The 25,608-nt window shown below is 40.4% G+C and overlaps 1 protein-coding gene across 1 annotated transcript in view; it reads left to right on the top strand.

Annotated features, from left to right (window-relative positions):
• The first annotated feature begins 1,777 nt into the window (after positions 1 to 1,777).
• nol11 (nucleolar protein 11) overlaps positions 1,778 to 25,608 on the top strand; it is a 40,812-nt gene continuing 16,981 nt past the window's right edge. Inside the window, exons 1-11 of the mRNA XM_073026384.1 lie at positions 1,778 to 1,930; positions 4,438 to 4,551; positions 5,678 to 5,734; positions 12,481 to 12,629; positions 14,604 to 14,661; positions 15,837 to 15,978; positions 17,665 to 17,862; positions 20,090 to 20,166; positions 21,181 to 21,304; positions 22,732 to 22,844; positions 24,855 to 24,917. Of these exons, the coding sequence (XP_072882485.1) occupies positions 1,802 to 1,930; positions 4,438 to 4,551; positions 5,678 to 5,734; positions 12,481 to 12,629; positions 14,604 to 14,661; positions 15,837 to 15,978; positions 17,665 to 17,862; positions 20,090 to 20,166; positions 21,181 to 21,304; positions 22,732 to 22,844; positions 24,855 to 24,917 (1,224 nt within the window). The 5' untranslated portion in view covers positions 1,778 to 1,801. The remainder of the gene's footprint in view (positions 1,931 to 4,437; positions 4,552 to 5,677; positions 5,735 to 12,480; positions 12,630 to 14,603; positions 14,662 to 15,836; positions 15,979 to 17,664; positions 17,863 to 20,089; positions 20,167 to 21,180; positions 21,305 to 22,731; positions 22,845 to 24,854; positions 24,918 to 25,608) is intronic.

Here is a 25,608-nt window from a genome sequence, read left to right as displayed (position 1 = left end):
GGACCTAAATGATGTGAAATTTATTGTTTTGCAGTAGTGTGGTGCAAAGATCTAAAATCATTAAAAATTGTGCAAAAAAGGAATAACAAAGTGGTGTTAGGCAATGTGAAGAGGAAGGCTAGGTAATCAGGCAAGGACTTGGCAGATGGATTAAATGGAAATTGTTCGGTTATTCACAGAATATAGTTGGAGGAATGTGATCATAATTTACTGGGCTTATTTCTGGGTTGGTTTCAAAGATGGTGTTTTTCTTAGTGAAGTTGTCTAGAACCATGGATCTCGAGGAAAGGGGTCAGATATCTAGGATGAGATGGGAAGAAATTTCTTCACCAGTAATTCTGTAATTGTGAGGGATGTGGAGGCTTGTTCACTGAACTATTTCAAAAGAAAGATGAAAGGATTTTTAGATATTGGGGAATTGAGTGATAAATGATTAGCTCAGGATCAGAAGCAGGTTAATATGTCATGAAATTTGTTGCTTTGTGGCAGCTGTACAGTACCAGACATAACAATTACTGTAAGTTACATCAATGAGCTTGAAAGAGTTCGGAGAAAAGTTTATAAGGATATTACTAGGGCTGAAGGACCTGAGTTATAGGGAAAGGTTCAATCGGTTAGGAATTTATTCCCTGGAGCTCAAAATAATGAGGAGATTTGAAATAGAGATATATAAAATTGTGAGGGATATAATTACGATAAATGTGTGAAGTAGGATGAGACCAGAACTAGAGGACATAGGTTTAGGGTGAAAGCTGAAATATTTAAGGGGAATCTAATGGGGAACTTTGCTCTGAGGGATGGTGATGATCATGTTTGTTGTTGTGTGCTGGGGCAGCAGACACCAACAGAATCAACAAACTCATTCGTACGGCCAGTGATGTCGTGGGGGTGGAACTGGACTCTCTGATGGTGGTGTCTGAAAAGAGGATGCTGACCAAGTTGCATGCCATCTTGGACAATGTCTCCCATCCACTCCATAATGTACTAGTTAGGCACAGGAGTACATTCAGCCAGAGACTCATTCCACCGAGATGCAACACTGAGTGTCATAGGAAGTCATTCCTACCTGTGGCCATCAAACTTTACAACTCCTCCCTCGGAGTGTCAGACACCCTGAGCCAATAGGCTGGTCCTGGACTAATTTCCACTTGGCATTATTTACTTATTATTATTTAATTATTTATGGTTTTATATTGCTATATTTTTATACTATTCTTGGTTGGTGCAACTGTAACAAAACCCAATTTCCCTCGGGATCAATAAAGTATGTCTGTCTGTCTGTCTGAGAATGTGGAACAAGCTGCCAAAAGAAGTGGTGGATACAGGTTCAATTGCAACTTTTAAGAGAAGTTTGGATGGATATATGGATGAAGGAGGTAAGGAAGGCTATGGTCTGGGTACAAGTCGATGGGACGAGCAGAAAAACAGGTCACCAAGGACTAGATGGGTCAAAAGGCCTGTTTCTGTGGTGCAGGGTTCTGTGAATGGCAAACAACGCAAGCTTTTCACTCTATTGCAGTACATGTGACAATAATAAAGCAATTCAACCAAACCCTATGACACTCTATTAGTAATAGTCACTTTGTTTCGGAGCAGTTTTCCATATTTTGAAAAGTTAATCCATCTCCTTTGGAATGAATGGGTCACTCATTGCCCTTCAGTTCCTATGTGAGTCTCCCACCGGTAGATGGCGCTATACATGGGAGTTTGCGGAGCGAGTCCCATTCGTCCCCATTTCGCTCACGGAAGGGGAGGCGGGTGCACGTGGTGGCGCATGCGCCGGGTGGGTGACTGGGGTAAGATGGCGCGTTTGTATGAGGAGTTCACCTTGTGCTGGCTGCAGAGTGGCGGATCTGTCCGTGCCGTGGAGCCCGCAGGTCCCGACTGCGTCCTTGTCACTCGGGAAGACCGCACCGTCGTTGTCTACAAGGTACTGTGGTGGTGGGAGTGACGAGAGGTTTCCCGAGAACGGTTTGTTGGCATCGTTACCTGGGGGAGTGCATTCCAATGACGGCACGGTCGCCGGATCACGTGGTCCGGGGGCGAGTGGGGGCTAAGGATGGGAGTGGGTGGGGGAATAAGGATGGGCTGGGGATTAGTAGAGGAGAACAGCGGGGTCTGGGAAGGGGTGAGGGAAGAGGAGTGGGAGAATTGAGGTCGGCGCTGGGGGAGGGAAACGACAGGACTTAGAAGCAAGTGCATCATGTATATCTGCCTCATGACGTGAAATTCATTGTCTTGCGGCAGCAGTACGGTGCAAAAACATAAAATTAAAGGAAACTTACAAAATAAATAGTGCAAGAAAGAGGAATGGCAGCGTAGTGTTCATGGTGAAGTGTCTCGGTCCGAAACGTCGACTGTTTACTCTTTTCCATGGATGCCGTCTGGCCTGCTGAGTTCCTCCAGCATTTTGTGTGTATTGCTTAGGATTGACAGTGTCTGTAGATTTTCTTGTGTTAGTGTCCATAGATCACTCAAATCTCATGGCAGAGGGGAATAGCTGGTTATGGATCGTTTAATGTGTATCTTCAGACTCCTGTACCTCTGATGGTAATAATTAGAAGTGGACTTGTCTCAGATGGTAAGGGTCCTTAATGATGGATGCTGCCTTCTTGCAGCACTTCCACTTGAGTATGTCCTTGGTGGTGGTGAGTGCTGTGCTGCATGACAGAGCTGGCTGAGTCCTGGACGTTCTGCATCCCCTTGCAATCCTACACATTGGAGGCTCCCTACCAGGTTGTGATGCAACTCATCAGAATGCACTCCATTGTGAATCTATAGAAATTTGCAAGAGTTGTTGGTGATATACTAACTGCGCTCAAGCTCTAAATTCGGAACCCCTGGTGTGCCCTCACATTTGCATTAATGTGTTGTGTTCGGGAGAGTTCCTCAACTGTTGAAGTGTAGAAATGGTAGTGTAGCAGTTAGCACAGATCTCTACTACAGCTCAGGGAGTTCAGAGTTCAGTTCCAACACTGATTCTGTGGAGTTTGATAGTAGTATCGGGGGAGAAGAAGGGGTTGGAAGGAATGAGGGAAAAGTCGGGTGAGTGGGTGATAGTGACGTGGGCCAAGAGGTCTGAGTTGGGGTAAGATGTGTCTGAAGGAAAAGTGTGGGATGGGGGAAGGATTGAGAGTGTGAGTAGGGATGGTGGGATGAGCTGGTGAGGCATGGGGTGAGAAAGGGGAGGGAGATGAGCAAGTTGAAGTTGGTACTCTGCTGTGTAAATATAAGGTGCCATCTTGTTTTTGAATTGTTGACCTGACGTACTGGCTGCTTTCTTGGGTGAATGCAATCAGAATCAGGTTTATTATCACTGGCATATGCTGTGAAATTTGTTTTGTGGGAGAAGTACTGTATAATGCAATACATAATTTTAAAAACTACAGATTACAATAAACATTTATTTATAAAATAAGTAGTGCAGATATAATTTAAGAAGTAGTGAGGTAGTGTACATGGGTTCATTGTCCATTCAGAAATCTGATGTCAGAGTGGAAGAAACTGTTCCTAAAACTTTGAGTGTGTCTTCAGGCTCCTGTGCCACCTCGTTGAAGGTAGCAATGAGAAGAAGGCAGAGTGGGGTTCTTAATGAGGCTTATGAAGATGTCCTGGATGCTGAGTAGGTTAGTGCCCATGATGGGGCTGGCCGAGTTAACAACTTTCTGCAGCTTTTTCTGATCCTGTGCAGTGGCCCCTGCACGCCAGATAGTGATGCAGCAAATTAGAATGCTCTCCACAGTACATCAACAGAAATTTGCGTGAGTCTTTAGTATGCCTGTATGCCTCCTCGTCACCACCTAAAATTGCTCCAACAGTAGTTGTCATCAGCAGATTGATAATGGTGTTTGAGCTGTGCCAAGCCATACCGTTGTCATTGTAGACAAAGTAGAGTAGATCTCCTGTAACAATGTTACTTTGTCAGTGGCTTGTACTTATTGGTTCTTCCGTCAGGAACCATCCCAAGATAAATATAATTTGGTCAAAAGTCAGCTATTTAAGTTGGAAAAGAGCAGGGTTCCAGAACTTGATGTTTGTCTGTTGGAGGTTTAATTATCAGTGGCAAGGTGATTACATTTGCAAATATTGAAGCCGGAACTGTTGTGTTCAGCCATTGCATGTTGACAGACCACTGGAAGTTGGAGTCAGAAAGCAGCAAAGTTGTGGAAGAATTTTTGTGCTCGGCTGAAACCAGAGTTTTCCCAGGTGTTCCTGAGTTAATGTCATTTCCAGTCCATGGAGAATGAAATATAATTGCATTTTCTAATTATATAACCGGTTGTAAAGGGCTTAGGAAAGTCATGGTTTTAAATGAAACTCCCTGATGCAAGTATTTTGCTCTCTGGGAGCCATTAATAATATGCAATCGTAAGTTGTGGGGGAGAAAATTACAAATGTACTGTATGCCTTCTTATCTGTGTTTTTGGTGTATTGAAGGTGTCAGACCAAAAGCCTCTTGGAAGTTGGACAGTAAAGCAAACCCAGGCAATTTCTTGCCCTGCAATCTACAATAAGCAGACTGGAGAATATGTTGTGGTTCATGACCATAAGGTAAGAATTTTGGGATTTGCTGCTTGACATGTGTTTATATGAAGTTATATAACCTGAGAGTTCTCGGTCTCGGTGCTCAACTACTGCCTTTGAAATGTTTATTTATACAACACAGTAACAGGCTCTTATAGCCCAATCAGCCCCCTACCCCAATTACATCCATGTGATCAATTAGCCAACTAACCCATACGTCTTTGGCATGTTGGAGGAAACCCATATGGTGTCAGAGAGAATGTATAAACTCCTTGATAACAGCGGCAGGAATTGAACCTGAGTTTCTGGAGCTTTAATAAAGTTATGCTATCACACTGCCTCTTCCCCACCCCCAATTCACGGAGGCCCTCCACAAATTTTTTAATTAAAATGTTCTATTTAATTATTTCAATAAAAATATTCTCAGCTGTGTATTTTTAACTTTTCTAATGATTATTACATAATATATCTCTCATTGTAAAATATCCTACTCCAGTTAAAACCAAATTACAGTAACAAAAGCTTGTATTTGTTTTGCATTTTCCAGATATAGAAAACACTTTACTGATTTTCAGAATAAAAAGTAAAGGTCACCTCTGGTTTTAAGCAGTGCAGTCTTTGGAATTGGAATTTTGATTTTTTTTTAAGTTCGCATTGTAACTTTATGGATTCTTGCTCCCATATCTGATTTTTGGCATCTTTGATTAAATGAATACTTTCATTTTGTATTGTATAGCATATAATGAAAGACAGCTGTTGGTTCTTTAAGGATTTTTAGAGAACATTTGTGTTAATATTTCAACCAATTACCAATGTCTGAACCAATGGGATGACAGTTTTACTACTTTTGTTTGATGGCTCAATTATTTTTCTGGCAAACTTTGACACTCTATTGAACCAAAATATTCTTTAATTTTAAAAGTCACGCGTTAAGCTTATGCTGTTCCACATTTAGGGCAAATGTAAAAAACATTTTTCCTCAAATGTATTTTCAAATTAACCTGTTGCTGGATATGATTATCAGCAATGAGTGGCACTGACATTAAGCTTGTATTGGTTAACAGAAATATTTATAAGAAATGAACCAGCACAGGTTGCTTATCATTTGCAGTCAGTACGGTTAACTTTAATTGTGTTTTCATCTCTCTTCTAGGTTTTAAGGATTTGGAAAGATGACGATGCTAATCTGGAAAAAACTTTCAAAGCAACAGTAGGTTGAAAATTAGATGGATGAAGTTTATAACAGATAGAATTTAAAGCAAGATACAGTAGGATCATCTTGCCACTAAACAATTTCTGTCAGTGGGAATGAGTAAAAATTTCAACAACAAACTGAAATATTTGCAAGTGAATTATTAAAGAAAGTTAAAGAAAAGAGTAATACACAAAATCAGGATAAAGGGACTCAGATCGAAATATCATCACTTAATTCCTTTCCATAGATACTGCCTGCCCTACTAAGTTGCTCCAGCATTTCCTCCAGGTTCTGTGGGTGAGAATGAGATTCCCATATGGCATGTTGTCTCCTGGGTGACAGGGTATCAGGGTACCTCGGATCGCGTCCTCAGCACTCTTAAGTGGGAGGGTGTACAGTTGGGTGTACACCAAGCCAGAAGTCATGGTGCGAGTGAGACCAGAACTAAGAAGATTGTACAGTTTAATATGTGGCTCAGGAGTTGATGTAGGAGGGAGGACATAAGATTTTTGGATCATTGTGCTCTCTTCCAGGGAAGATAGGACCTGTACAGAAGGGACGGTTTGCACCTGAACTGGAGGGGGACTAATATCCGAGTGGGAAGGTTTGTTGCAGCTGCACGGTGGGGTATAAACTGGAGTTGCAGGGAGGGGTGGGAGCCAGAGTACCGGGACAGTTGGTGGAGAGACTGTGGAGGCATATTTGGTGAGACCTCAGACAAAGTTAGGAATTGAAAGGTTGCGCATGGTGTGACAAAACCATAAAGGATGAAGACAGGACTTCACAGACGTTGTATCTGAATATGCGCAGTATATGGAATAAGGTAAATGAACTTGCAGCACAGCTGCAGATTGGCAGGTATAATGTTGTAGGCATCACTGAATCATGGCTGAAAGTTTATAGCTGGGAGCTTAATGTCCAAGGATGCACATTGAAAGGATAGGCTGGGGGTGGCATTGCTCTGTTGATAAAAATGAAATCAAATCATTAGAAAGAGGTGACATGGTGTCAGAAGGTGTTGAATCATTGTGGAAAGAGCAGAGGAACTGCAAAGGTAAAAGACCCAGATGGGAGTTGCATACAGACCCCCAAACAGTATTAAGGATGTGGCCTACAAATTACAGGAGATAGAAAATGCATGACAAGTCTTCAATATGCAGGTAGATTGGGAAAATCAGGTTGGTGCTGGATTACAGGAGGAGGAATTTCTGGAGTGCCTAAGAGATGGCTTTCTAGCAGCTCGTGGTTAAGTCCACAAGAGGATCGGCTATTCTAGAATGGATGTGGTGCAATGAATCAGAATTGATGAGCGAGCAATAGGAGAAGGCACCCTTCAGGGTATGTGATCATAATGTGATCAAATTCGCCCTGAAATTTGAGAAGAAGCTGAAGTCAGATGCATCAGTATTACAGTGGTGTAAAGGGAATTAAAGGCATGAGAGAGGAGTTGGCCAGAATTGATTGGAAAAGACCACCGCCAGGGATGATGGCAGAGAGCAATGGCTGGAATTTTTGAAAGCAATTTGGAAGGTACATCCCAAAGAGAAAGAAGTATGCTAAAGGAATGATGACACAACCATGGCTAACAAGAGGAATCGAAGACAACAGAGGAGGCATATAGAGCAAAAATTAGTGTGAAGTTAGAAGATTGAGAAGCTTTTAAAAACCAACAGAAGGCAACTAAAAAGTCATTAAGAAGGTAAAGATGGAATAGAAAAGTAAGCTAGCCAATAATATTGAAGAGGATACCAGAAGTTTCTTCAAATACCTAAGTGTGAAAGAGAGGCAAGAGTGGAGAGGAGACTGCTGGAAAACAATGCTGGAGAGGTAGTAATGAGGACAGGGAAATGACGAGTGAACTGAATAAGTATTTTGCGTCAGTCTTGACTGTGGAAGACGCTGTCGGTATGGTGGAAGTTCCAGGTGTCGGGCATGAAGTGTGTGAAGTTACCATAACTAGAGAGAAGGTTCTTGGGAAACTGAAAGGTCTGAAGGTAAATAAGTCACCTGGACCAGATGGTGTACACCCCAGGGTTCTGAAAGAGGGGGCTGAAAAGATTGCGGAGGCGTTAGTAATGATATTTCAAGAATCATTAGATTCTGGAATGGTTCCAGAAGACTGGAAAATTGCAAATGTCACTTCACTCTTCAAGAAGGGAGAGGGGCAGAAGAAAGGAAACTACAGGCCAGTTAGTCCCACCTCAGCGGTTGGGAAGATGTTGGAGTTGATTATTAAGGATGAGGTCTCGGGAGTACTTGGAGGCACATGATAAAATAGGCAGTGGTCTGCAGGTTTCCTCAAAGGAAAATCTTGCCTGACAAATCTGTTGGAATTCTTTGAAGAAATAATGAGCAGGAGAGACAAAGGAGAATCGGTTGATGTTGTGTACTTGGATTTTCAAAAAGTGTTTGACAAAGTGCCACATATGAGGCTGCTTAACAAGCTACAAACCCAAGGTATTACAAGAAAGATTCTAGCATAGGTAAAACAGTGACTGATTGGCAGGAGGCAAATAGTGGGAATAAAGGGAGCCTTTTCTGGTTGGCTGCCGGTGACTTAATACAGTTCCACAGGAGTCTGTGTTGGGACTGATTATTTTTACGTTATATGTCAATAATTTGGATAATGGAATTGATGGCCTTGTTGCAAAATTTGCAGACAATATGAAGATAGATGGAGGGGCAGGTTATTTTGAGGAAGTAAAGTCTACAGAAGCACTTAGATCAGAGAACGGGCAAAGAAATGGCAGATGGAACACAGTGATGGGAAGTATATGGTCATGTAATGAAGAAATGAAAGGGTTGACTATTTTCTAACTGGAGAGAAAATATAAAAAAACTGAGATGCAAAGGGACTTGGGAGTCCTTGTGCAGGATTGCTTAAGGTTAATTTGCAGGTTGAGTGTATGCTGAGCAAGGCAAATGCAATGTTAGCATTTGAAACCCCCTTTTTTATGGGCCTCTTCAGAAATGGCTCATTAACCCCTGGCTAACAGCCATTGGACATCAGTGCCGAGAAAACCCACCTTTCTTTAGCTTCATACTTCTATGGAATATACGACTCCAGTCCCATCAAATCCATGGGATTGGGATGTCTCACCCACCCGAGCCCTGATTTGTGTGATTTACTGTCCTGTTACAGCCCGCCGCCAGGAAATAAGATTGCACACTGCATAAAATTATACGGTATGTTTGTGAATGTTAACGATAAGGGTTAGTAAAGAAAAGAACAAAAGGGGCCCATTATCATTAAACAGTCAGATGTGCACAGGTCGGAGCTCAAATCATTCAAGAGCCATATTTACCAATCCTCGACAGACTCCTGCGCCTTGGTTCTATCAAACCTTACAACCAGTTCTCTCCAACGTCTTCTCTCTTCATCTTCTACCGAGCAAAGACCAAGACCAACCTTTGTGCCCCTCACAAAACATTTTTCCCTCTTCCCCCCCCCCCCCCACCCACCCACCCACCCAGTGTTCTCTGGAACCTTCTCCCAGTTCCACTATCCTAATTGGATGATTGGGTAACACCTTCCCAAGCATCCCTTATTTTTACTGGTAAACCAAGCAGGCTGGAAGCAGAACAGGCTGCTCTTACAGAGTTGCTAAAATGATATACCTACAGCATAGCAGTAAAATTGTGAGCCAGATTGTTATACATTCATTTCAAGAGGATTATAACATAAAAGCAAGGATGTAATGTTGAGACTATAAAACCCTGGTGAGGCCAAACTTGGAGTGTTGTGAGCAGATTTTAGCCCCTTCTCTCAGAAAGGATGTGCTGGAAACTGGAGAGGGTTCAAAGGACGTTCACGAAAATTATTCCAGGATTAAATAGCTTGTTGTATGAAGAGCATTTGATGGCTCTGGGCCTGTATTCACTGGAATTCAAAAGAATGAGGGATGACCTCATTGAAACCGATCGAATGGTGAAAAGCCTTGATAGAGTGAATGTGGAGAGGATGTTTCCTCTGGTGGTAGTTTCTAAGACCAGAAAAACAGCCTCAGAATAAAAGAGTGTCCTTTTAGAATAGAGATGAGGAATTTATTTAGCCAGTGAGTTGTGAATCTGCGGAATTTGTCACAGTCAGCTGTGGAGGCCAGGTCTTTATGTATATTTAAGGCAGAGGTTCTTGATTGGTCAGGGAATGAAGGGATATGGGGAGAAAGCAGAGGATTGGGGCAGAGATGAAAACTTGATCTGGTGGAGCAGACGAGATGGGCCAAATGGCCTAATTCTGCTCCTATATTTTTGTGTGTTTTACTCTGGATTTTCAACATCTGCAGAATCTCTTGTTTATTAAAGAAAATACTTTAAAGTATTAATGTTGTAATTAAATTGATATTAGTTTGTTATAGTCAGATGTACAGGGAAAAGTGTTCACACAGATCAAATCGTTACAGAGTGCAATGAACTAGAATGAGGTAAAACAATAATAATGCAGAGTAGAGTGAAAAGCTACAGAAAAAGTGTAGTGCAGGGAAGTGATAAAGAGCAAAATCATAACAAAGTAGATTCTGAGCTCAGGAGTCCATCTTATTGTGCAAAAGGTCCGTTCCAGAGGCTGATATCAAAGGGATAGAAGTTGTCTGTGCTTTCAGGCTTTTGTATCTTGTGCCTGATAAGAGAGGGAAGAAGAGAGAATTCCAGGGTAGGCAGGGTCTTTTATTATGCGGGCTGCTCTGCAGAGACAGCCAGAAGTAAAGACAGAGTTGACTACAGTTAAGTAAAGACAAACTGAACTATTGTAAATTAAAAGTCAAACTACCTGCCTTGTTGACTACCTTTGCTCATTTTTTCAGGGCGACTGTAGTTAGAGTTATGCTTTACAGCTCCAGCTGTAAGATCTGTACATTCTTCCTGTGACTGTGTGGGTTTCCTCTGGGTGCTCAAGTTTTCTCCCACGTTCCAAAGATGTACGAGTTAGAGTTAGTAGGTTGTGGGCATGCTATGTTAGCACTAGGAGCACGACGACACTTGTGGGCTACCCCAGCACATCTCAGACTGTGTTGGTCATTGCAAACAATGTATTTCACTGTCCTTTGATGTACATGTGACAAACAAAGCTTATCTGTTTTTAACTGGCTTGAAAGTCATATTTTTACATCGGGATGTGTATACATGATAGATTTTAAAACATCTTTAGAAGTTATTAATGATAATGTCTTCATCCATACATCATGCGATCCTTACAAATCTGAAAAGCTTTTAAGTAAAATGTATTTTCCTCTGAGAATTTTTTTTAATGATTTGTTATTCAGTCAGATTGACATTTAAGCTGTTAGATGTGAAGGAATCTTTTGAACTGACTCCTGACAGCAACTGAAAAAAGGTCTATGTTGCAGATTGTTGGATCTTTCATCATGTGCCATCTATTTGTCTCCCACTTAAAAATGCAGGTCAATTTTTTTATGTATTTCAAATACACAGCATCTCAGTCTGCAACATAAACTGCCTCATTGATCTCATTTAACTATTGCAAACTGTATATAATTAATTTTGTACATTGTTTACTAGATAATGCATGGTCATGAAGTGATTTTTGCTTCAATCATAATAATAATGCTCTGTATAGTTCCCTTATTCTAATCATTTTTGTGGTGGATATCTTTGGTGTTGACCAAACTTGTTTTGATATACAGTGGAGAGTATATTGACTAGTTGCATTATGGCCTAGTATGGAAACATTAATACCCTTGAACAGAAAATCCTACAAAAGGTGGTGAATATGGCCCAGTATATCACAGGTAAAGTCCTCCCCATTATTGAGCACATTTCCTTGGAGCACTGTCACAGGAAGACAACATCCATCATCAGGAACTCCCACCATCCAGCCCATGCTCTCTTCTTGTTGCTGCCATCAGGAAGAAGGTACAGGAGTCTTGGGACCCACACCACCAGGTTCAGGAACAGTTATTACCCCTCAGCCATCAGGATTTTGAACCAGAGGGGATAACTTCACTCACCCTAACACTGAACTAACTTATAGACTCACTTTCAAGGACTGATATTCTCAATGTTTATTGCTTATTTATTATTATCATTTTGCTTGTTTTTATTTTGTTTCTGTATTTACTGTGAGTGCCTGCAGGAAAATTAATCTCAGGGTTGTCCATGGTAACATACAGGTGGCCCCTGTTTTTTGAACGTTCGCTTTATGACAGCTCGCTGTTACAAAAGACCTACATTAGTATCTGTTTTCACTAACCAAAGAGGATTTTCACTTTTACAAAAAAAAGACACCTGCTTTATACATGTGTTTACCCCAAGAAAGACTACCATGACCATGAAGCCTTGTGCGGGCAGTTGTGTGCGCATGCGTGTACGTGCGTAGGCTTGTACATGCACATGCATGTATGTGCCGATTTTTTTTTTCTCTCCAAATCGATTTTGGCTTGGTTTCTTCCCGATTTTGATAAGTGAAACTACACCATACATACAATATTTCTACTTTATATAAGCTGTGTACTTATCATTCCTGCTTTTACTATATGTTTGTGGTATTTTAGGTTTTATGTGTTCTTTGGTATGATGTGGTAGGTTAATTTTTGGGTCTGGGAACGTTTGAAAATTTTTCCATATAAATTAATAGTAATTGCTTCTTTGCTTTACGACATTTCAGTTTACAAACGGTATCATAGGAACGCTCTACCTTCGGATAGCGGGGGATATATACATACATACACTTTGATAATAAATTTACTTTGAACTTAAAAGTAAGAAATATTAAAAAAATAAAGTCTTATTCCATTTTATTTTAGTTGTCCGCTGATATCTACCAGATACACACATTGCCTAAAGCAGAACCTCTGGTGCTCTTTGAACAAGGCAGTGTAAGGAAACTTGATGACGTTCTTTCAGCTCCACAACAGGAACTTGAAAGTGTTCTGTCAAAAGATGAAGTCATCAGGTTGGTGTTGAAAGTCGCATCCAAAAAGAAGGGTGTTGATCCTTAAAATGCTTTTGCTACATATTTTTGCATTATGTTCATGAACTGGGAAGTAAAAATGTTACAAGTCTCTCAAATGTTGTTTATGAGCATTGTTATTGAAGAACATTTACCTGCAATCATTGATAAATGATTGCAGGTAAATTGGTTTTCTTAATTGTGTGGTGGGGAAATATACTGGTAATTAAATAGATAGCAATCCAGAGGGTTCAGATTCTTGTTAATTGTGGTTAGGATGTGATTTTTTTTCCCAAAAGCCAAAAGCTACCTGCTGCTTTGTCAAAATAATTTGGACTCATTCAGGAATCAGCAACAGTTAGCAAAACTTGTCATCCTAATGAAACACATTATCACTATGATTGAAACATTTTATCCTCTTCCCCCCTCCCCACCACCACACCTCTGTTTCTACCCACCTTAGAGCTGTAGGGCATAACCTGTGTTATGACCTCAGCCATTTCAACGGACCTTCCTTATCATATATAACTTTTAATGGGGTTGGGAAAGTAGAGCACTGATAAGGCTCCCAGTGCTGTCATTAAGAATAAAATTAACATTTGAATGATTGTAAGGTGACCTGATCTGGGCTCAGAAACAATGCTGCAGGTATTGGAAACCAATCAGAAAACAATACAGAATGCTGGAAGTACTCAGCAAGTCAAGTGAAACAGTTAATAATTTCAAATGGATGAGCCTTTCATCAGAAATGGGAGAAGAAATTGTGGCAGCACAGTAGCATAGTGGTTTCATTAATGCTATTACAGTGCCTGTGACCCAGGTTCAATTCCGCTGCTGTCAGGAAATTGTATGTTGTGCTCGTGACTCCATGGGTTTCCTCTGGGAGCTTTGGTGTCCATAGAACCATAGAACATTACAGCACAGAAACAGGCCTTTTGACCCTTCTTGGCTGTGCCGAAACATTTTTCTGCCTAGTCCCACTGACCTGCACCTGGGCCATATCTCTCCAAACCCCTCTCATCCATATACCTGTCCAAGTTTTTCTTAAATGTCAAAAGTGAGCCCGCATTCACCACTTCATCTGGCAGCTCATTCCACACTCCCAGCACTCTCTGCGTGAAGAAGCCCCCCCCCCCCCCAATGTTCCCTTTAAACTTTTCCCCCTTCACCCTTAACCCATGACCTCTGGGGTTTTTTCTCCCCTGGCCTCAGTGGAAAAAATGTCCTTCTACATTCCAAGACATATGGGTTAATTGCTCAAGGGTGTAAACAGGCAGTGCGGGTTCATTAGACTGGAAGGGCTTGTTACTGTGCTGTGTCTCTAAATGAGTAAATAAATAAGTTTTAAGTTGTGGGAAAGGTACGGAATGGGGTGGAGAGCAGAATGACCAAGAGATTGTGATGCTGACTGAAAAAGGAAGCTTTAAGTGGAGATGACTGAAATCTGAAAAGATGAAGGGGGAGAATGTGTAATAAAAGACTGAACATGTTAAGTTGTTGAGTTCAGTGTGAGTCCTGAAAGCTGTAATGTGCCAGGTTCTTTATTCTGTGGCTCAAGCTTGCCTGGAGCTTCTCTGCAACAATGTTGGAGGTCAAATGCAGGTTTCAGTGGGTTGAAGAAATAAAATTACCCACAAGAAGAGCTTGTAGACTTCATTGATGACTGTGTTGGGACACTCAGCAAGGCTGTTGTGCAGTCTGTTTTTGGATTCCCAATATAAAAAAGACCGTGTATGAGTATCAGGTGAAGGTCACAAAGTTGGAACAGAGACAGGTGCTTTTAGGAGGTAGAAATTGCATCTTTTGCAGTTGCATGGAAAGGTGTCCTGAGAAGTGATGTTTTCAGTAGAGAGTTTTTATTTTTGATCAGACAATCCCATCAGACCCTGTTGCTCTTGAAAATACTTTATAAAGCAGATACCTACAAAAATATCTGTTTGCTGGAGTTTATGTATCTCCATTTTATTTTATTTATAGGTGGAGTACTGCTTCAGTGGAAGCTGGAAGTCCTGTTGTGTTCTTTGTCACCGAAAAGGTTTGCATAAAGTATATCAGGTTAAATTTGCAAGGCTTTATTCTACATCTTGGTTAAATATCCACACTCTGCAGTACCAATATCCTGTGGCTGCACTGCATATGATCTGTTGTATGTGACATGGCTGTCCCTAAGCCATCTCGAACAATTAAACTAGATAAATGAAAATGTAATTTCCATATCCTGCACCATCTCAGTGTGGCTGTGTGCTTCATTGTTTTGGAATCAAAAACAAGCAAAAGACCCTCATAGTACTGTGCAGAGACTCGCAAGGTTAACATTTATCATGTGTCTGTCCTCTTTCTAACCTAAATGAGGGGTAAGCAATAAATGTTCGCCTTGCGTGCAGTTCCCACAGTTTTAAGAAAACAGTTTTTAATTCTTTATTTTGAAAAAAAAAGGAGCACATTACTTTGAGCAAAAAGGTTCACTTGATGGTGGCAAGCTCCTTGTGCAGTCAACTTGTCTGTTTATATACTGGTCTTCCTGTAAATCATCTGTTATTTCTGTGGAGCAGGGATTCCCAACCTTTTTTGTGCTGTGGACCCCTACCATTAACTGAGAGGTCCGTAGACCCAAGGATGGGAACCCCTGTGGAGTCAGTTTCTTTTAACAGTCATTGCTATTATCAATCCAACAAATAACTATTGGTGCAGTGGCGAGATTTATTCCTGGGCGTGAATACGGCTGTATACTGAGTTGTGGCAATTGCATTGTCACTGTGAAAGTGAGATGACAAATGATTTAAATCTTCTATTAAATGTTTACAAATCTTTGAGTTGAAACAAATGGTGTGCTCTCTCTAACTTGATCAAAGTTAATGAGTAACCTCCAAGTTCCAACCTGATAGTTCTCTAGAAATTTATGTAGTTCCCTCTTGTGTGCTCTTTACCAGTGAGCACCATGAAAAAACTGTTTCAGGTTTGGAAGCAGACTACCTGATGGGGTTCGAAGCATGAAATGTTCAAGATGTGTGGGGGGGTTTTGGAAAGAAAACTACTTGAGAAATTAAGAAAATTTCTCAGTTTGGATTGATAAACACTTCATGGTTTGAAAATAGATGGTAACTTTTCTCTTATGATAATAACTTGCTCATGATTGGAATGGGGGAAGTGATAACTTGAATATATTTCAGATTTAATATTTTAATGCTTCAAATATTTTGTTTTAAACAGGGTGGGATATTCCAACTTTATACACAAAGGTTAAACCTTGATGTACATCACAAATATGAATTGGATTCAGGAGAAGATATTGGTTATCCTTTGAGCTTTGCACTTTCCCTTGAAAGAGAGGGCACTGCCCTGCTGTGTTTATGTAAGTTGTTTGACAGAAATTATCAGGTGAAATTTAAATAAAGATTTAGTTAATGGTCATATTTTAGAATCAATTACTGCCATGCAATAATTATCTTTTAGCACTGCTTTTATCAAAATAACTTGGCTGAGCTGTTAGAAGGCCACCATTAAATTACGTTAAAGGAAGAGCTTCTTCCCCCTCTGCCATCAGATTTTCGAATAGACCATGAACACTTCCTCACTGTTCCTCTTTAGCTCTATTTGTTTGTTTGTTGTCATTTGTATCTTGCACCTTCCTTTTGTCATGACAACAGCAAAATTCAGAACATAATAATAAACCTGATTCTGATTCAACCAGTTAAAGCTCATTTTGGACACTGGTAAACTCGATTAACTGGCCAAGAGGACCAAGTAATTTCTCCATCAGTTCTTGTAGCAGAGTGCATGAACTGCAGTGTAAGAATATGATTGTGTATTGCTTCTGCAGTGTAAGTTTAACTGCAGTTATTTAGCATTTCACTGCAGTCCTTGTTATATACTTGTATAGGACTATTTTGAATTTTAGCTACTGAATGGATGATTAGAACATTTCAGCCCAGTTACAAGCATAGTTCCACTTATTATTGCTATCTGTATACTCGTTATCCACTGCTGTAGAAGTGGAATAAGAGAATTTGCTCAGTTGGATGACATTCATCTTGCACCCATGACTTAAAATTTTATTGAATTTCATTATCTGTGGCCTTGTGGGTCATGACACCAATGTATGAAATGTTTTAAATGTGAATGATTCCGTACCTCACTTCCAGATGGTCTTTTCAAAATCCCCATCATGTGAGACTTTCATGTACTCTTCACACTCTTCCATCAATGAATAAATTAAAATGAATTAAAGTCAAAGACTGTTGTCAGAATCATGGTTATTATCACTGACATACTGAACACTGAATTTGTTTTGCAGTCACAGTACAGTGCAATACTGGCAGACTTGAATCTTGATTAAAAATTTGAATAAGTAGTGCAAAAAGAGAGTAAAATGGTTCGTGGACCGTTCAGAAAAACGATAGCAGAGGATTGTAAGCTGTGCCTAAAACATTGAGTGTGAGTCTTCAGGCTCCTGTATCACCATCTTAATGATAGTAATAGAAGAGGACGTGTCCTGATTGGTGAGGGTCCTTCGTGTGGATGCTGTCTTCTTGAGGCATCACCTTTTCAAAATGTTTTTGATGGTGGGAAGGCTTGTGGCAGTGCTGGAGCTGTCTTGAGTTTACAACACTCCACAGGTTTCTGATCTTGTGCACTGGTGCCTCCATACCAGATGGTGAAGCAACCAGTTAGAATAATCAGTAGAAATTTGCATGAGTCTTTGATGTACCAAATCTCCTTGTTATACTGGAACAACATTTGGCCATGATGACTAAATCTCAATCATCAGTGCTGTCCTTATTTTTGACATTTTATCCGAATTAGAGCGCCATCCATGTGCTTCTGGCACAAGTGAGTTGCTTTAACTGATGGTATTAAACTAGTTTTAATAGATTCAAATCTGTTTTCCCCACATGAAAAAGGGAAACAAATTCTGCTTAGCTTAGATGTAGATGGCCACTCTTTCTAGTTCATTTTCCAGCTGCGAACAGCTATTGCGCGTACTTTTTAGCGGTTGTGTCTACTTATTACTGATAATTTTCTCCCTCTTTTGTTGAAGATTCCACTGGCTGTATCTATAAAATACAGTTGTCATTAAACAGGAATTCAGCTGACAAGGATTGGATCCTATCTCAATCATTATTGTGGAAACTGACAGGCTGTGTGGATTCTCTAGTCAATGCTGCTATATTGGCCTTGGATGAGACGCATGTTGCTGTGTTAGGAGCTCCACAATCTCATCAGTGCTCCGCCAAAGGTACCTATTACATCACAGATATGATGCATGACCGTATTAGATTGCCACGTCTGCTGATAGATTGCTTGGTGAATCATTTGGTCCACCTTTGCATGAAAGGCCCTCTTTTTATGTGGGTATGCATTGTCATTCTTGCTCTGCACATGACGTACATTAGGGAGGAAATGCTGATTTTTATATGGCCTGGATTTATGGTCAGTAGTAGTTAGGGAAGCTCCTTACAAAGGTGTAAATGTATATTTTCTGATGTTGGTTCCTGTTGGTTGTCAATTTAACTGGATCATTGGCGTCCAGCAAACACCGAATCTATCAAGGTGTTATAATTATGCCAGATTTTAAAACTTAAACCCCATGCCATGAAATTAGATTCTGGGGTCTTTTAAAATACTTGATCTGCGAGTGAATTCACTGATACTCGGAGCTGAAGGCAGATAATGCTGTGGAGAGGAGCAGAAATCACAAATTCAGCTTCTAGATTTCTGCTTTCCTCCAGTTTGGCACAGACTGGATGGTCTGAAGGGCCTATTTCTATGCTGTAGTACTCAATGATACTGCTCATGGTGTTGGTTTCTCATTCCATCGATATCAAGTGTTTTGAGTTTTGCTATCACAAATTGCTAAATTCAAATTGAGCTGTGTGAATGAAAGTATTTACTTCAACACTCAAGATAGTTTAATGTCATTTCCAGTACACCTGTCCAGATCTTATGCAGCACAAAAAAACTCAATAAATACAAATACAAAGCTTATATACATTAATTGTATGCCCATGAAGTGACACTAGGCGCAGGAGTGCTTATACATAAGGTGACTGACAGGAAATGATAAAATAATGGTGGTTGAGGGTTTGGAAGGGTGAGTTAGTGGTTGGAGGTGTTGATCAGCCTTACTGCTTGGGGAAAGTAACTGTTTTTGAGTCTGGTGGTCCTGACGTGGATGCAATATGTCTCCTCCCTGATGGAAATGGAACAAACATGGTGGCTTGATAATTATTTCAGGAAGTTGTTGATCTGAGAAAGGAAAGCTTTGTGGCTATGACAGTTGATCCTAGATAGTGTGAGGAGATCTTAAGACTGGGCTGATGTTTTGGACAGGACATCTAATCGAGAGAAGTGGGGAAAGTAAATGTTCACACTGAAACATTTACTTTCAAAAAGATTGAGAAAGAATTTTTAAAATCTAGCTCGCAAAGGTGAAATATGGCCTCCAATTTACTACATTTGGTGTCTGTTGGGACTGGTTTTCGTGATCTGCTCCACTTTTACATAAAAATGGTACTATAGGGTTCCACAGTAGATGGCGGTTAGCGCAACACTACTACAGCTCGGGGTGTATCAGAGTTCAATTCTGTTCAAAGTTTGTAAGTTCTCCCCATGACCATGTGGGTCTCCTAAGGGTGCTCTGGTTTCCGCCTATATATAGTTCAAAAGCACATGAGTTAATAGGTTAATTGGTCATTGTAAATTGTCCTGTGATTAGGCTAGTTTTAAATCGGTGGGTTGCTGGGCCGTGTGCCTACTTGGGTTGGAAGTGTCAATAAATAATGACTTTGAAAGATGGAATCTAACTGATACCACTATCATGTCATCAGGAAAGTAGACATGCTTTCTATTTACTGATTCCCTGTAATAATCACAAAGTTACAAAACTGAAGCAGGATTTGGGTAATGTGTCCTTTCAAACTTCTTTTGCCACTTAAAGGTTGGTCTGATACCTTTCTGCTTTGCTGACTGATTCTCATTCAATCCCTGATTCTTTTAACATTGATTTCAACTTTCATTATGTCTAGTTTCTGAACATTCACAGCTCTCTGAGCTGGAAATTTCCAAAGGTAAGAAACTTCTATGTGAAACAAAGTTATTTTCACTGCAGTATCAAATAGCCAGTGCCTTCGCCTCACCATGCTCTGCAGTTCGACACTCTCCAGCTGGAGGAAACTGTCAGCGGCTTCCTTGTTGGTCATCTATGATTCATAGTACGATTACTGATGTACTTTGGGAAATTATGTATACACACCCTAACACTGAGACTTGCTCTTCTATTTTGGGATTTTTATACGATGCTTTTCTGTAGTCCACACAATTTAAGATTATTTAACTCCACTCTTGGAAGACTCTTCTGGGTGAATTTTCTATGGAGGTGAAAGACAGCAGGTGAGAGCACCTCATTTGGCAGCAAGCATGTCTACTGGATTGTATGAAAACGTATATTTGTGTTTGCCTTTCAGATTCTTTGAGTATCTGGAATACAAGATTCCAAACACTCCAGGCATGGAAGGAACTTCCTGAGGGAAGCTCTGGGCAGGTAGTTTGCTCTTTGTTGTTTTTAGCCTTTATGGTGATTTTATTCCTTGTTTTAAACATGAGAAGCAACTGTGCATCAATACCACTTGGTACAAATTTTTAACTTTCATACTTATCATTTCTCATTCTTTAAGACTGCTATCTCAAGGTGTCCATTTAGAAACGTGTGGAATTATGCCTGTGCCACTGACAGCATTTATTTCTAAGTCAGGATGTATTTCAAGTTTTGAATATGGTATTTTGTGCCAGCTGCTCTTATCTTTAATGTAAGAGGTCATAACTTCAATGACTATTGTTGGAGTAGCCTTGGGAAGTAACCTCTACATTGTGCAGAATGTGCTGACTGAAGCTATAGTGTGGTTGAGAGAGAGAGAGAGAGAGTGACAAATGAGATGCCAATCAAGGATCTACATTTGTTCTGAATAGTACTGGCTTCTGCTGTTGGAGTTGAACTCATCTAGAGTTGACCCTTCCCTACTCTGGGAAGGTCAGTGAAGCAGAGAGAAATTTAACAATAGAGTATCCCATTCCACTCCTGACTTCACTCGTATTCTGTCTGCAGCTGGTAAGTTCACTGTAATTGGCAATGGAAATTTTAATACTTAATTAAAATCCTTCATTGCTTACATTACGATTTCTTTTACAGCAAGCCGCTCTTCAGTCCTAAAGTTCTTTTGTAGTTCACTCAACCATTATTGTGCAGTTGAGGGATTCCAGGTTTTGCTGCTTGCATTCAAAGAAAGAGGCTAATCTTATCTTGAATTTCCCATCCATAATGTAATGGCAGAACAAAAGCTGGAACCCTTCACCTTTTGATAAGTTAGCAAGTGAGTGGTGTAGTATCAGGTGGACCCTTCCCCACTGTGGTGGAAGGGAGAGAAGCGTAACAATAGGAATCGTCAAGAAAACTGTTAAGAGGAGGCAAAGAGATGTTAGTTGGAAGATTTTTGTTGAAGCTGGTGGAAGTTGCAGAGACCCTGACATAATTAAAAGTTAACTCTTTTTATCTTATCAGTTGTGGTGTTACGATGGGAAGCTCTTTGTTCCTCATGGAAAAGCCTTAAGCGTGATACCATTTACATGTGAAACCTGTTCTCTGGCAGCCGTCCTTGGCAAGCTCAAACAGCCAAGTGAAGGAGGTAGGTTACTGTGGTTGAGAGAGCAAAATTTCAACAGTTAAAATTATACACTTACACCAATTTTTAAGGTTTATTTTTTCACTGAATTTACTCGTAGAGATGCATCTTTGTTTGCATTTATTTTCAAGTAGCGTGATGAATGAGGCTGGTTTTGAGCTTGGACAAAATAGGTGTGCTTATACGCCTAGGGTCACAGAATAAAAGAATTGTTAGTTCCTTTTGTTGCTATTCTTGTGAGAATTATAACTAGTTCAACGTGACCTGCTCCTAAATTTGTTCATGTCAAAATAACCTGCCTGTGCAATATTCACTTGTGTAAGCTGGATGAAAGCTCATTTATTAAGCATCTTCCACAATCAGCATGTCCGAAAGTGCTCAACAACCATTAAATTACAGCCACTGTGTGTTCTTTTCTGTGTGAATATAAGGCCAAAAGACATAGGAGCAGAATTTAGCTATTCAGCCAATCTAGAGTGCTGTGCCTTTCCATAATGGCTGATTTATTTTCCCTCTCAACCCCATTCTTCCTTCCTTCCTTCCTTCCCTAACTTTTGACACCCTTACTAATCAAGAACCTGTCAACTTCCACTTTAAATATACCAGATGACTTGGCCTCCACAGCAACCTGTGGCAATGAATTCCACAGATTCACCACTCTCTGGCTGAATAAGTTCCTCCTCATCTCCGTTCTAAAGGGGTGTCCTTGTATTCTGAGGCTGTGCTGTCTGGACCAGGACTCCTACTATTGGAAACATTCTTTCCATGTCCACTTTATCTAGACCTTTCAATATACTGTAGGTTTCTATGATTTCTCCCTCCCTTCCCCCCTCCCCAACCACCCCCACCATCTTCTAAACTCCAGTCAGTACATGCCCAGAGCCATCAAACACTCCTCGTATGTTAACCCTTTCATTCCCAGGATAATTCACATAAACTTCCTTTGTACCCTCACCAATGCCAGCACATCCTTTCTTAGTTATGGGGCCCAAAACTGCTCACTGGACTTCAAATGTGGTCTGGCCAATGCATTTTAAAAACTCAGCATTACACTATTGCTTTTTATTTTCTAGTCCTCGTGAAATGAATGCTAACGTTTCATTTACTGTCCTTGCCACCAACTATATTCAACTATACTACCACCATACCTCTGGTTCCAGTCTCCCAGCTCCTCCATCTCCACATGTACTCATGAGATGCATTTCTTATTTTCTCAGCCATGGTTTCCCTCTACTGCAGTTGACAAAGCCCTTGACAACATTTCATCTATATTCGGCATCTCTGTTATTCTCTCCAGGAGGAAAGAGGGCACACTTCCAGCATCTGCAGCTTTTTGTTATTTCTTTTATTTATACTGTATATACTTAACACACTAAATATAGGTTTAAATTAATTCAGTGATTGATAGTGTATTTTTCAATTCATAAAAGGGACACATCTGTCCACTGTGGTGAACTGGAATACAATGCTTCAAGAGCAACAGTATGCTGAGCTTCATCCTCCTGTTACCCTCGACACAGCTGAATCGACACCCAGTAGAAAAGTAAGCATTTACTTCCACTGATGTATTGTACTTCCCTTTTCAAGTATCTGAGAGCCTGGGGCCAAGGGCTGGAGGCCTGTGTCAGTGTGTGGTGAGGGTGGGAAAGGGGCTTGTTTTGCTGTGTTTTGTTCTGTTGTTCTGCTGAACACTGTGTGTGCTATACTGGCACTGGAATGTGTGGTGGCACTTCCGGCTGCCCCCAGTGCATCCTTTAATGTACTGTTTTTAACACAAACAATGGATTTCACTGTTTCAATGTACAGTACTGTCTTGGGCGCCTTGGACTTTTGCACTATACTGTAGTAATTTCATGTATTACACTGTCCGGCTAGAGAAAAAACAAAATTCGTGCCGTGTGAGTGATGATGAACCTGATTCTGATATGGGTCTCTTGTGCACTGAGAGTGGGAAAGGGGCAGGGAGAGAATGGTTGGGGAAAGGGGAAGGGAACAAGCAGCTCAAACCACCAGAGAGAAATTCTGTAATGATTGATAAACCAATTGTTTGGAGTCAAATGACCTTGCCTTGTTTCTCAGGGTCACCTGCCCTGGCACTCCTGTGCCACCTATCCCACACCCCTCCTGCAGCGCTTCACCCTCACTAGTACTTACATTCTTTGCAGATTTACAAACTCATCCTCTGCTCCACGTTGATAAACACAGTTCAATGCAAAAGCCTGAAATGCCCTAGCTATATATATGTGCCAGACTTCAGTACAGTAATGTACATGTTAACTAGGTGGTCCTCTGTGAATGGGTAGAAAACTCTTGTGTTTCTTGAATAATTTGCATCTTCTGTATTTTTAACTTCCCCTCTCCTATATATCCCCTTCATTTTGCCCATCTACATTTCTTGCTGTTTTGGAATATGTGAGTAAGAAATGTCAATGGGCAAATTCTGTTCTTTAATGCTATTTGAACTAAGTTGCCTGTGAGAGCCCTACATGCAATGTGCTCCAGGAAATTATTCCAAGCTTTTTGTCCTTTATAAACGTTTGCTAACAAAGTACATAAAGAACTCAGAACATTTTTTAAAACAGAAAACATTTTGATGGGGAAGACTTGTCAATGCAGTTCAGAGTAAAAGGTCTATTGACTGTTTCCAAGAAGCACTGAGCGCCAGAGAATGGAGCTGTTTTAGTTATGCCTGGGATGTGATGGAAGGAAATAGGCTCAATCTGCTTCCTTATCTCAAGCAATTTTCAAGCAAAAACTCAGTGGCCCAAAGCAAAGTGAAATTGAATCTTTTTTTTTTCTTGAGCAAATGTTGCATGGGAAATGGTGTAAACTTCAGATAATCCAGCCACCTTGCAACTTTGGTGCTGAGTAAGCAGATTTACAAGACTATTGGATGTTGGGCAGCCTTGTAGTGTAGGGCATCACTTTACAACACTAGCTGCCAGATTCAGGTTTCATTCCTGCTGTCTGTAAGGAGTTTATACGTTCTCCCCATGACTGTATGGGTTTCCTTTCACGTTCCAAAGATGTACTGGTTAGGGTTAGTGAGTCCTGCGCATAATATGTTGGTTCTGGAAGCGTGATACTTGTGGGCTACCCAACACAATCCTCGCTGATTTGATTTAATGCAAACAACACATTTGACTGTCTGTTTTGATGTAGCACATAAAACTAATCTTTATATTCCTATTTATACCTAAACATCCAATTATTTCACTTATTTTTAAACCCGTTACATAGTTGTATATTAAGCTTCCAGTGAACCTGGTGATCTTAAAAGAGAATGGGAAATACATAAACACTCAGGACCCCAGCTCTTGTCAGTGTTCCTGACCTCTGGTGTTTTAACAGCATACCTGGCCCTCCATCCAGATCTTGGCCATATTCCAGGGCGCAGTTCTAGCTGCACACCCCATTTACATGGTGTATCCTTAGCACACACTGGACCAGGTGTGAACCAGTGTGACAAACCGTCAGGATTTCAAGCAGATTTGCACATTTAAAACATGGGGAAATGGCTTGCTGTGATTCTGATCCCTACTTTGTTTTGCAGCGGAAAAACAGAAAACTTAAGAAAACCCAGACACAATCTTCTCTGAATCAGACTATGATTGAGGTAAGCCAGATATCTACAGAGAAGCTTGAAGCATCACAGCTTGAAACTTGTTTCTCTTTCAAACCCATCCCCTCGTTATTAGAAGTTAGAGTTTTTTTTTCAAAATCTTCCCAATTTCTTTACACAAATAATTTTCCATTCACTGCTGCAAATAATGTGGACTCTCTTGTAATTTGTTGTACTTTCTTTTTGTATCATTGCAGCAATGAAGGTGGTAATACTTATTTAACATAGAATACTACGGCACAGTACAGGTCCTTTGCCCCACAATATTGTGCCAATCTTATAACCTCCTCTAAAATCAATCTAACCCTTACCTCTCGCGTATCCTTCCATTTTCCTTCATCCATGTGCCTATCTTTAAGAGTCTCTTCAATGTCTCTAATGTATCTGCCTCTACCACCACTCCTGCCAGGGTGTTCCACTCTCAGTGTAAAACAAAACTTTCCTCTGATATTCGCACCATGTAATTATTTATTGATTTGGTTTGGAAATTATAACACAGTTTAACTGTAGTACTTTTAAAATTCTATTTGGGTGGTTTTTGTATTGGTAACATGCTTTGAAATGAAAATTGTGATTAATAATCTTTCAAAAGGATAAGGACAACATTTGTAGTGATGAATCAGAAATGGAAAATTATTTTATCAACAGTTCTCGAGTGTATTTATGGTGCAAAATATTAATCACT

The sequence above is a fragment of the Hemitrygon akajei genome, chromosome 22 (genome assembly GCF_048418815.1).
Source record: "Hemitrygon akajei chromosome 22, sHemAka1.3, whole genome shotgun sequence".
NCBI classification, from domain to species: domain Eukaryota; kingdom Metazoa; phylum Chordata; class Chondrichthyes; order Myliobatiformes; family Dasyatidae; genus Hemitrygon; species Hemitrygon akajei.
This window is presented reverse-complemented; position numbering and strand designations above follow the sequence as displayed.